Below are 13,800 nucleotides of genomic sequence, written 5' to 3' on the forward strand. Positions count from 1 at the left end.
AGCTGTCCTCAGAATGGTGGATCAGGATAGAGCTGTCCTCAGAATGGTGGATCAGGATAGAGCAGTCCTCAGAATGGTGGATCAGGATAGAGCTGTCCTCAGAATGGTGGATCAGGATAGAGCAGTCCCACTCCTTTTGTATTCTATTGTATTTTTATTGAACAGATAGGACAGTAGGGGAACAGACAGGACAGTGGGGGAACAGACAGGACAGTGGGGGAACAGACAGGACAGTAGGGGAACAGATAGGACAGTAGGGGAACAGACAGGACAGTAGGGGAACAGACAGGACAGTGGGGGAACAGACAGGACAGTGGGGGAACAGATAGGACAGTAGGGGAACAGACAGGACAGTAGGGGAACAGACAGGACAGTAGGGGAACAGACAGGACAGTGGGGGAACAGACAGGACAGTGGGGGAACAGATAGGACAGTAGGGGAACAGACAGGACAGTAGGGGAACAGACAGGACAGTAGGGGAACAGACAGGACAGTAGGGGAACAGACAGGACAGTAGGGGAACAGACAGGACAGTAGGGGAACAGACAGGACAGTGGGGGAAGAGAAAGTAGGAAGTCAAAGGGCAGTGGGATTCTAATCCATGTCGACTGGCTCACATCTGGGTTATGTGGAGCTGTCAGTCTTTGTCAGGCTTAAGGCTTTTCAGGAGCCTGTTGATGTCCTTGGGGTTTGAATGGGTCTCGATAGTGCAGCTAGAGGAAAACTCCATACATGGAGCAAGAGTCTTTTGCATCTTGTAGGTGGTATTTCTGTGCAAAAGCCTCACAGAACACTTCTGCTCTGTCCCATGCAGTGATGTGTGTTACGTCGTGGTGTATGATGACAGGGATATCAGAGTGAGCAGCTCTTCCAGAGAGGGAGTTGACAAGCCTCCATCATCTCTTGCTGCATAGGGTTTTATCAGTGAGTTCCTTTGTGAGTTTGATATCACGGTTCCTTCTAGCTTGCTTCTCAGTCTGGTTGAATGTGTCTGGCCTGGGAAAACTTCTGCTTGTTGGCGGCATTTTCTTTTTTTAGCTGTTGGGGGAAAAAAAGGCGACGTTTCTTCCTCCATGCTGCTCTCTTGGTCTTTCGTCAAACCATACTTTCCCCCGGGCTTTCTGGTGACAGTTCTGCTAGGGATGAATTGCTCCATGGCATCATGGGTGATGTCAGTGATCTAGTTATATATCTTCTCCGTATCTTCCTCAGAGAAGACTTTCTGCCAGTCAGTGGATGTGATAAAGCCTGGCATTCCCCAGTAGCTGGCTTTGTTGTATTGTCATACTTTCCTCTTGTAAATATTGTCTCTGTATACAGGCAGATCAAGCTTTACTAGGACATGGTTGTGGTCCGAGGTGCCCAGGTTGGCGAGTGTTGTAGACACAGCCGGAAGGTCAGTCATGATGTGGTCCAGGATTTGATCTCCTCTGGTTGGAGTAACCACAATCTGTTGTAGGCCTAAGCAGCTTGCAAGCTGTCGGGCCCAGCAACCAGCATGACAGTTGTTCGGCTACCCAGCCAGTCTTCATGGTGGACACTGAAGTCGCCCGCCAGCATGACAGAATGTGCACCAAACTCTGTCATTTTGGGTTTCAGTGTCTAGGTCTATAAAACAGCTCCTATGAGCAGCTTCTGGGAGTGTAAGGTGACTAGAAGACATGTCTTCTGGGTATTTGTGGGTCCCATGGTAGATGGCGATTTCTTGCAACTGCAATGCTGCCACCTGATGAGGCAGGTCTGTTATTTTACTTTCATTCAACAATAAGACGTGTAATAATATTTAACCTTACTGACCCATTGTCCTGCCATGAAATCCACCCATAAACGACAGGATGCTGAGGTCTGGACAGCCAGGGTTCTGGGAGAGAGAGAACAAGGGAGAGAAGGGGAGAGAGAGAACAAGGGAGAGAAGAGAGAGGAGGCAGAGAGAGAGAACAAAGGAGAGAAGAGAGAGGAGGCAGAGAGAGAGAATGAGGGAGAGAGAGAGAATGAGGGCGTTAGAGAATGAGGGAGAGAAAGAGAGGGAGAACAAGGGAGAGGAGGGGAGAGAGAGAGAGAGAGAGAGAGAGAGGGAGAACGAGGGAGAACAAGGGAGAGAGAGAGAATTAGAGTGAGATTATACTGCTCAGTTTATACACTGCCCCTCATCCCCTCCTTCCCCAATACATGTGTAAATACTGGACTATAAATTGTTCCTTCCTGTATTATACTGATATTAAAATGTTTATTCTATTGAGACATTTACTTTATGTTCCTATTCATATCTTTTAAAAGTTCTTATTGTTTTTGCATTGTCCCGAAGGAACCTGCCAGTAAGCATTTCATTGGACGATGTGTAGCATGTGTATCCCGTACACACGACTAATAAAACAGATTTCACCCACCTGGTTGATCATACAGGAGCTCATGTCTTCATCAGAGGGGATGTTGTGGCCTCTCTCCTTATTCTGAGACAGACAGACAGACAGACAGACAGACAGACAGACAGACAGACAGACAGACAGACAGACAGACAGACAGACAGACAGACAGACAGACAGACAGACAGACAGACAGACAGACAGACAGAATACTATGTTTGTATTGTGTCCAGTCGTATTCAATACATTTAGTAAATATATTGACTGTATAATATGTATTGTCTCAGCTAAACATGGTAGTGTTTCATCTATATTGTATATATATTCTGCTTATACTGACTAGATATTGTGTATATAAATATATACACTGAGTGTACAAAACATTAAGAACACCTTCCTAATATTGAGTTGCACCTCCTTTTGCCCTCAGAACAGCCTCAATTGGTCAGGGCATTGGACTCTACAAGGTGTTGAAAGCGTTCCACAGTGATGCTGGCCCATGTTGACTCCAATGCTTCCTACAGTTGTGTCAAGTTGGCTGGATGTCCTTTGGGTGGTGGACCATTCTTGGTACGCACAGGAAACTGTTCAGTGTGAAAAACCCAGCAGCGTTGCAGTTCTTGACACTCAATCCGGTGCGCCTGGCATCCACTGCCATATACCGTTCAAAGGCACTTCATATTTTGTCTTGCCCTCTGAATGGCACACATAGACAATCCATGTCTCAATTGTCTGAAGGTTTAAAAACACTTCTTTAACCCTCCCCTTCATCTACACTGATTGAAGTGGATTTAACAAGTGACATCAATAAGGGATCATAGACTGATCAGGTGAATCCAGGTGAAAGCTATGTCATGTATAACACCTGGTCAGTCTATGTCATGTATGTCATGCATAACACCTGGTCAGTCTATGTCATGTATACCACCTGGTCAGTCTATGTCATGTATAACACCTGGTCAGTCTATGTCATGTATGTCATGCATAACACCTGGTCAATCTATGTCATGTATAATACCTGGTCAATCTATGTCATGTATGTCATGTATAACACCTGGTCAGTCTATGTCATGTATACCACCTGGTCAGTCTATGTCATGTATAACACCTGGTCAGTCTATGTCATGTATGTCATGTATACCACCTGGTCAATCTATGTCATGTATAATACCTGGTCAATCTATGTCATGTATGTCATGTATAACACCTGGTCAGTCTATGTCATGTATACCACCTGGTCAATCTATGTCATGTATAACACCTGGTCAATCTATGTCATGTATAACATCTGGTCAATCAATGTCATGTATGTCATGTATAACACCTGGTCAATCTATGTCATGTATAACACCTGATCAATCTATGTCATGTATAACACCTGATCAATCTATGTCATGTATAACACCTGGTCAATCTATGTCATGTATAACACCTGGTCAGTCTATGTCATGTATGTCCTGTATAATACCTGGTCAGTCTGTCATTTATGTAATGTATAACACCTGGTCAGTCTATGTCATGTATAACACCTGGTCAGTCTTTGCCATGTATGTCATGTATAACACCTGGTCAGTCTATGTCATGTATAACACCTGGTCAGTCTATGTCATGTATAACACCTGGTTAGTCTATGTCATGTATGTAATGTATAACACCTGGTCAGTCTATGTCACACTTTGTGACATCAGCTGATGTAAAAAAGAGCTTTAGAAATATATTTGATTGAAAGAGCAGGTGTTCTTAATGTTTTGTACACTCAGTGTATGTACTCACTCTGTACCAGATGAACATGGCTTTGTATGTACTCACTCTGTACCAGATGAACATGGCTTTGTATGCATTCTCATTGGAGCAGGATCCACAGGCCATGGTCTGAACACGGCTCATACCACTAGGAGCAACCTGGACAGAGGAGGAAAGGAGAAGTGGGGAGGAGAGAGAAGGAGCATTTTGGATGGTATCCAGTCAGAAGGATTGCACAATCCACAAAATGGAGGAAACCAGTCTACAGTAGTGGGGTCCAGCTAGAATCCATCACTAGTTAGTTTCTGGTCTTTTTAAATGGAGGAAGTCAGTCTACAGTAGTGGGGTCCAGCTAGAATCCATCACTAGTTAGTTTCTGGTCTTTTTAAATGGAGGAAGTCAGTCTACAGTAGTGGGGTCCAGCTAGAATCCATCACTAGTTAGTTTCTGGTCTTTTTAAATGGAGGAAGTCAGTCTACAGTAGTGGGGTCCAGCTAGAATCCATCACTAGTTAGTTTCTGGTCTTTTTAAATGGAGGAAGTCAGTCTACAGTAGTGGGGTCCAGCTAGAATCCATCACTAGTTAGTTTCTGGTCTTTTTAAATGGAGGAAGTCAGTCTACAGTAGTGGGGTCCAGCTAGAATCCATCACTAGTTAGTTTCTGGTCTTTTTAAATGGAGGAAGTCAGTCTACAGTAGTGGGGTCCAGCTAGAATCCATCACTAGTTAGTTTCTGGTCTTTTTAAATGGAGGAAGTCAGTCTACAGTAGTGGGGTCCAGCTAGAATCCATCACTAGTTAGTTTCTGGTCTTTTTAAATGGAGGAAGTCAGTCTACAGTAGTGGGGTCCAGCTAGAATCCATCACTAGTTAGTTTCTGGTCTTTCAGTAAAGGATCCAGTGTATTCAACGTGTCTGTGGCACTCACTGAGAGAAGGCTTTCCGCCAGCTTTTCCGGAAAGTTCTCGGGTGGCATGATCCCAAGAGCTGGCCTGTTCACAAACGCACTCTGAGAGGAAGGGAGAAAGAGGTAAACATGGGGAACTAAGCAGGACTGTCAGATAAACCTGGGGAGAGATGTTCAACTCCAATGTCTTCTGATTGGTTTTCAATAACAGTTAGTGCTGAGAGATTCCATTTCGTTAGGATTTTTCTGTGAGCTCATAGAGAGCAGTTACTTCGCAAGGTATCTCTACCTGAAAATACATGATCTAAGTGATTGATAGTTGGTATTCAGCAGTCATAAAGCCTTATTTACTATGAAGAACCACTAAAATAGTGATTTTGTCAGACAGCAGAGACAGCAGCTCTATAGAGATGAGATGATGACTTGGAATGAGATAATAAAGTCATCAAATTAAACTAATGTAATATACACAACAATTGAAATATTGTATTAAAGTAAAGTGAATAAGTGATAAGCAGTAATGAACCCACATAATGCATTTACTCCCTCCCTCCCTCCCTCGCTCGCTCGCTCCCTCCCTCCCTCCCTCCCTCTCCCCCTACCTCCCTACCTACCTACCATATTGTTGGGGTTGGACATCACTTTAATGAGTGAGGGATGGTTGTATCCTGAAAGAGAAAAATTACAATTCGTGTTACCACTTCATTATAACTAAACCATTTTAACCCAATGGAGTCAAATACAAGCTATAACCTAACCAACTATTGTAGTGTAGAAGACTGATTCCCACTGATGTAGCATATGAAACACAACAGTGTTTGACTGCACTATCAGCCTTATATAAAGATCTGCATAGCAGTTCCAGTTACCACCACTAGGGGCCAGTACAAGAAGAGGGAACCCCTCAGACACCAGGGCCCGTTCCACAAAGAGTCTCAAAGTAGGAGTGCTGATCTAGGATCTGTCTATCTCAGGGTTCTCCAACTCTGTTCCTGGAGAGATACCCTCCCAAAACCTCTCCAGGAACAGATACCCTCCTGAAACCTCTCCAGGGACAGATACCCTCCTGAAACCTCTCCAGGGACAGATACCCTCCTGAAACCTCTCCAGGGACAGATACCCTCCTGAAACCTCTCCAGGGACAGATACCCTCCTGAAACCTCTCCAGGGACAGATACCCTCCTGAAACCTCTCCAGGGACAGATACCCTCCTGAAACCTCTCCAGGGACAGATACCCTCCTGAAACAGGGTTGGAGAGCCCTGGTTGATATATTCTTAATGATCCTGGATCAGCAGTCTTACTCTGAGACACTTTGTGGATACGGGCCCTGAAGTTATAGAGCCCCATCATCCTAACCTACCACTTCCCAACACACCTGGGTTCAAATACTATTTGATATTTTCCGAATACTTTTAGAATTTGCTTTAGCCTGCCTGGAGAGCCAGACGGGCAGGGTTTTTGTATTTTTGAGCCAGTCTATTGGTCCATTAAAGCCAGGCCACCGCAATCAAACGAAGAAAATGTATATAAAATAGTATTTGAACCCAGGTCAGTTAACACAAAGAATGTATAATCTGGGTGAAAAACATGTGGTTCTCTATGACAGCTGTTTTAGCCAGAAAAACTAGACAACATGACATGCAGCCTGGCTTCATACCCAGATACTAGCATGAGGATTTCAAGCTTAGTTTAGAGCGAGGCAGCAAGGCAGGTAATACCATGGTTGCTCATTGAAGGTTGTGATTGTGTGTGTGTGTGTGTGTGTGTGTGTACTTTGACGGAAAGTGCACCGGGTGTATAGCCAAGGGCTGTGTGTGTGTGTGTGTGTGTGTGTGTGTGTGTGTGTGTGTGTTTGGACCAATACAGTGTGTGTGATCTCTGCCTCATGGCTATATCTCAGTATTCCAGACCCCTGTTACGCCTCAGAGAGAGACAGAGAGACAAATTGAGAGAGAGACAGAGAAATTGAGAGAGACACAGAGAGAGTCAAATTGAGAGACAGAGAAATTGAGGGAGAGAGGGAGAGAGAGACAAATTGAGAGACAGAGAAATTGAGAGGGAGAGAGAGACACAGAGAGAGACAAATTGAGAGACAGAGAAATTGAGAGGGAGAGAGAGAGACAAATTGAGAGACAGAGAAATTGAGAGAGACAGAGCGAGAGAGAGAGAGAGAGAGACAGAGGGGTGGGGTTATAACAGGTCTTGTGATTATTTGAGAGGAAACTCAGACAGTGAATGAGAGGATTTATTTTAAATGGATATGTAATTGCATTGGTCCAGAGCAGGGACCTGTGTGTGAGTGGCCTGTGACAGGGTGAGTCATTGACCTGTCTCCATGCAGTCTGTTAGACAGAAACTGATTGGATAATATTAATAATAAATACTGTCAAACGCCACCACAATGTCCTGTCCTGGTAAGTCTGGCCTCTGTGGCTGTGTGTGTGGGTCTATCTTGTGTGTGTATGTGTGTGTGCGTGCCTGTGTGTTAAACGCACCATCTCCCCTCTTATTAAGCTGTCGCTGAGTTGTCACAGCGAGTTTACATCAGGACATGCTTCTGGTAACCTTAGCAACCAGGGCTATGTGTTACTATGGCAACATTAGTCCCTGAGAGAGATAGAGAGAGAACACCATCACTTTATCACTAACCCTACTGTAAGTCCCTGTCCTGTCTGACTGGACCACATCACTTTATCACCAACCCTACTGTAGATCACTGTCCTGTCTGACTGGACCACAACACTTTATCACTAACCCTACTGTAGATCCCTGTCCTGTCTGACCACAACACTTTATCACTAACCCTACTGTAGATCACTGTCCTGTCTGACTGGACCACAACACTTTATCACTAACCCTACTGTAGATCCCTGTCCTGTCTGACTGGACCACAACACTTTATCACTAACCCTACTGTAGATCACTGTCCTGTCTGACTGGACCACGACACTTTATCACTAACCCTACTGTAGATCCCTGTCCTGTCTGACTGGACCACGACACTTTATCACTAACCCTACTGTAGATCCCTGTCCTGTCTGACTGGACCATGACACTTTATCACTAACCCTACTGTAGATCCCTGTCCTGTCTGACTGGACCACAACACTTTATCACTAACCCTACTGTAGATCACTGTCCTGTCTGACTGGACCACAACACTATCACTAACCCTACTGTAGATCACTGTCCTGTCTGACTGGACCACAACACTTTATCACTAACCCTACTGTAGATCACTGTCCTGTCTGACTGGACCACAACACTTTATCACTAACCCTACTGTAGATCCCTGTCCTGTCTGACTGGACCACAACACTTTATCACTAACCCTACTGTAGATCACTGTCCTGTCTGACCACAACACTTTATCACTAACCCTACTGTAGATCCCTGTCCTGTCTGACCACAACACTTTATCACTAACCCTACTGTAGATCCCTGTCCTGTCTGACTGGACCACAACACTTTACCACTAACCCTACTGTAGATCACTGTCCTGTCTGACTGGACCACAACACTTTATCACTAACCCTACTGTAGATCACTGTCCTGTCTGACTGGACCACAACACTTTATCACTAACCCTACTGTAGATCCCTGTCCTGTCTGACTGGACCACAACACTTTATCACTAACCATAACCAGTGGGGTAGTGGAGGGTAAACGTTGTTCATAAATTTTTTATTTGGAGCAAGCAGTTACTCACCTACAGCAAAAAAATGCATTGAAAATATACAGGGCGTTACTTGATTTACCATGAATGGCGATCAGAGTTGACAGACTATATGTTTACTACATCACTGGCTTTAACCTGCTAACTCCTACAGCATGTAATCTGGTCCTTAACCTGCTAACTCCTACTGCATGTAATCTGGTCCTTAACCTGCTAACTCCTACTGCATGTAATCTGGTCCTTAACCTGCTAACTCCTACTGCATGTAATCTGGTCCTTAACCTGCTAACTCCTACTGCATGTAATCTGGTCCTTAACCTGCTAACTCCTACTGCATGTAATCTGGTCCTTAACCTGCTAACTCCTACTGCATGTAATCTGGTCCTTAACCTGCTAACTCCTACTGCATGTAATCTGGTCCTTAACCTGCTAACTCCTACTGCATGTAATCTGGTCCTTAACCTGCTAACTCCTACAGCATGTAATCTGGTCCTTAACCTGCTAACTCATACTGCATGTAATCTGGTCCTTAACCTGCTAACTCCTACAGGATGTAATCTGGTCCTTAACCTGCTAACTCCTACTGCATGTAATCTGGTCCTTAACCTGCTAATTCCTACTGCATGTAATCTGGTCCTTAACCTGCTAACTCCTACTGCATGTAATCTGGTCCTCAACCTGCTAACTCCTACAGCATGTAATCTGGTCCTCAACCTGCTAACTCCTACTGCATGTAATCTGGTCCTTAACCTGCTAACTCCCATTGCATGTAATCTGGTCCTTAACCTGCTAACTCCTACTGCATGTAATCTGGTCCTTAACCTGCTAACTCCTACTGCATGTAATCTGGTCCTCAACCTGCTAACTCCTACTGCATGTAATCTGGTCCTTAACCTGCTAACTCCCATTGCATGTAATCTGGTCCTTAACCTGCTAACTCCTACTGCATGTAATCTGGTCCTTAACCTGCTAACTCCCATTGCATGTAATCTGGTCCTTAACCTGCTAACTCCTACTGCATGTAATCTGGTCCTTAACCTGCTAACTCCTACTGCATGTAATCTGGTCCTTAACCTGCTAACTCCTACTGCATGTAATCTGGTCCTTAACCTGCTAACTCCTACTGCATGTAATCTGGTCCTTAACCTGCTAACTCCTACTGCATGTAATCTGGTCCTTAACCTGCTAACTCCTACAGCATGTAATCTGGTCCTTAACCTGCTAACTCCCATTGCATGTAATCTGGTCCTTAACCTGCTAACTCCTACTGCATGTAATCTGGTCCTTAACCTGCTAACTCCTACTGCATGTAATCTGGTCCTTAACCTGCTAACTCCTACTGCATGTAATCTGGTCCTCAACCTGCTAACTCCTACAGCATGTAATCTGGTCCTTAACCTGCTAACTCCTACTGCATGTAATCTGGTCCTTAACCTGCTAACTCCTACTGCATGTAATCTGGTCCTTAACCTGCTAACTCCTACAGCATCTATTGGCACAATACAGATATCAATGTTGCCGTTAGTTATATGTTAACTATATATCTCCTTTAAATCTTAATCCACCTTCTCTCTGGGTAGAATGTACCTCTCCTGTTCTATTATAGTCCTAGTCAGAGAGATTCTCAACTAGAACAGCTACGTTGTGTCCTTCCTCCACTTCCTGACAGTTCCATTAGGTTTCATAACATCACTGTAGAATGTTCTAAGTTAATATGAGACATACTGTAGATACACATTTACATCATTAATGACTACATGGAAATCCATCAGGAAAAAGTCTAATATGCCGCACACGCACACACACTTATCCTCATAAACCAGATAGGACATGAATAAATCAGTCCCTGAACAGATGGCTTCTCTCTCAGTCTCAGATAAGATGTCCAGAGTCCTAGAAACACTCCACACGCCCTAAATGGCTCCCTATTCCCTACATAGTGCTCTGGTCAAAAGTAGTGCACTATAATGGGAAAAGGGAGCCATTTGGGACACAAACACTATCAATCCATTGAAGTGCAGAGCAGCGTCCAGTATTTAGAAGCTTTATCATTGAGAGAACAGAAAGTGTTAGCTACTCTGTCAGGTCACGACCCAGCCTGAAATATGATGCTTCATGGCTAATGGCTAATGAGTAGGAGCAGTATATACAGTAACTTCGGAAGTACTCAGACCCCTTGACCTTTCCACAATTTGTTACATTACAGCCTAATTCCAAAACTGGTTAAATAGTTTTTTCTTCCTCATTTATCTACGCACAATACCCCACAACGACAAAGCAAAAACAGGTTCTCCTTTTTTGCTAATATATTACAAGTAAAAAAGTTTTCAGACCCTTTACTCAGTACTTTGTTGAAGCACTTTTGGCAGCGATTACAGCCTTGAGTCTTCTTTGGTATGACGCTACAAGCTTGGCACACCTGTTTTTGGGGCGTTTCTCACATTCTTCTCTGCAGACCCTTTCAAGCTCTGTCAGGTTGGATGGGGAGCGTTGCTACACAGCTATTTTCAGGTCTCTCCAGAGATGTTTGATCAGGTTCAGGTCCGGGGTCTGGCTGGGCCACTCAAGGATATTAAGAGACTTATTCTAAAGTCACTCCTGCATTGGCTTGGTTGTGTGCTTAGGGTCGTTGTCCTGTTGGAAAGTGAACCTTCACCTGTCTGAGCGCTCTGGAGCAGTTTTTCATCAACGATCTCTCTGTATTTTGCTCTGTTCAGCTTTGCCTCGATCCTGACGAGTCTACCAGTCCCTGCAGCTAAAAAACATCCCCACAGCATGATGCTTCCACCACCATGCTTCACAGTAGGGATGGTGCCAGGTTTCCTCCAGACGTGATGCTTGGCATTCAGGCCAAAGGGTTCAATCTTGGTTTCATCAGACCAGAGAATCTTGTTTCTCATGGTCTGAGAGTCTTTAGGTGCCTTTTGTCAACTCCATGCGGGCTGTCATGTGTCTTTTACTGAGGAGTGGTTTCTGTCTGGCCACTCTAACATAAAGGCCTGATTGATGGAGTGCTGCAGAGATGGTTCTCCCATCTCCACAGAGGAACTCTAGAGAGCTCTGTCAGAATGACCATTGGGTTCTTGGTCACCTCCCTGACCAAGAACCCTGATTGCTCAGTTTGGTCCGGGCAGCCAGCTTGGTGGTTCCAAACTTCTTCCATTTAAGAATGATGGAGGCCACTGTGTTCTTGGGGACCTTCAATGCTGCATAAATGTTTTGGTTCCCTTCCCCAGCTCTGTGCCTCGACACAAACCTGTCTCGGAGCTCTACGGACAATTCCTTCAACCTCATGTCTTGGTTTTTGCTCTGACATGCACTGTCAACTGTGGGACCTTATATAGACAGGTGTGTGCCTTTCCAAATCATATCCAATTAATTGAATGTACCACAGGTGGAGTCCAATCAAGTTGTAGAAACATCTCAAGGATGATCAATGGAAACGGGATGCAGCTGAGCTCAATTTACAGTCTCATAGCAAAGGGTCTGAATACTTATGTAAATAAGGTATTTCTGTTTTTCAATTTTTATAAATTTGCCAACAAATCACTTTGTGATTATGGTGTGTGTAGATTGCTGAGGATTTTTATTTATTTAATCAATTTTAGAATAAGGCTGTAACGTAACAAAATGTGGAAAAAGTGAAGGGGTCTGAATACTTTCAGAATGCACTGGATACACACACACCATTTTTGTAACCTTTATTTTAACAGGGAAAACATATTGAGACCCTGGTTTTTTTTTTTTTTTTACACATGTGCCCTGAATACACAACATACAGTCAATATACCCAAACATATAGAACCTTTAAATACTAAAACACAGTCATGGGAAGCACAAATAAAACATCACAAATCACCCCGAAAAACTGTTACATTCCTCCACAAATTATCCCCAATCAATACTTTAACTCTACATAGCTGAGAGGAAGTAAAGACAAGGTCATCATTAACTGCCCTATAGGTCCTAGACCTCATCATAACTAAACACATGAGGACAAGGTCATCATTAACTGCCCTATAGGTCCTAGACCTCATCATAACTAAACACAAGGACAAGGTCATCATTAACTGCCCTATAGGTCCTAGACCTCATCATAACTAAACACATGAAGACAAGGTCATCAATAACTGCCCTATAGGTCCTAGAACTCATCATAACTAAACACATGAGGACAAGGTCATCATTAACTGCCCTATAGGTCCTAGAACTCATCATAACTAAACACATGAGGACAAGGTCATCAATAACTGCCATATCTGTCCTAGACCTCATCATAACTAAACACATGAGGACAAGGTCATCATTAACTGCCCTATAGGTCCTAGAACTCATCATAACTAAACACATGAGGACAAGGTCATCAATAACTGCCATATCTGTCCTAGACCTCATCATAACTAAACACAAGGACAAGGTCATCATTAACTGCTGTATGTGGCCTAGGCAGCGTTCTATAATATAGTAATATAACACAGTAATATAATAATATCATAATATAGTAATATAAAATAATATAATAATATCATGTAATAACAATAATAATATAGTAATATAACATAATAATAAGATCCTATAATATAGTAATATAACAATAATATCATATAATAAAAATAACCTACAATAATATAATATATAATAATAATAATAATATAATACAGACTCTTTTCTCCAAAGAGACCTACAGTCATACATACATTTTCGGCATGAGTAGTCCTGGGAATCAACCCCACTAACCCGGTGTTGCAGGCGCCCTGCTCTACCCACTGAGCTACAGTGAACCGCTAACCTTGAGAGTCTAGGGTCGCAAGTTCAACACCTGCCAGGCAGAAGTGCTGTGGTGTTAAAATGGGAAAATGCTACGCTACAGATAAGTTGCTTACCTCCAGCATACTACTCTGTCAAACTATAGAACACATGACTAGATAGATCTTCTAAACACCAACCAATAAGGATGGAGTAGGCTTGTGTGCTAACCAATAGGAATAGAGGAGATGTGTGTGCTAACCAATAGGAATAGAGGAGATGTGTGTGCTAACCAATAGGAATAGAGGAGATGTGTGCACTAACCAATAGGAATAGAGGATATCTAGGTACTAACCAATAAGGATGG

At 43.5% G+C, this 13,800-nt stretch overlaps 1 protein-coding gene across 1 annotated transcript in view; it reads right to left on the reverse strand.

Moving 5' to 3' along the window:
- The window catches only part of LOC115208398 (4-aminobutyrate aminotransferase, mitochondrial), a 56,103-nt gene that overhangs the window by 14,291 nt on the left and 28,012 nt on the right, over positions 1–13,800 (reverse strand). Inside the window, exons 6-10 of the mRNA XM_029776432.1 lie at positions 5,628–5,677; positions 5,031–5,111; positions 4,173–4,265; positions 2,388–2,450; positions 1,798–1,861 (exon numbers count right to left, since the gene is read on the reverse strand). Of these exons, the coding sequence (XP_029632292.1) occupies positions 1,798–1,861; positions 2,388–2,450; positions 4,173–4,265; positions 5,031–5,111; positions 5,628–5,677 (351 nt within the window). The remainder of the gene's footprint in view (positions 1–1,797; positions 1,862–2,387; positions 2,451–4,172; positions 4,266–5,030; positions 5,112–5,627; positions 5,678–13,800) is intronic.

This window comes from Salmo trutta, chromosome 1 (assembly GCF_901001165.1).
Source record: "Salmo trutta chromosome 1, fSalTru1.1, whole genome shotgun sequence".
Taxonomy (NCBI): Eukaryota; Metazoa; Chordata; class Actinopteri; order Salmoniformes; family Salmonidae; genus Salmo; species Salmo trutta.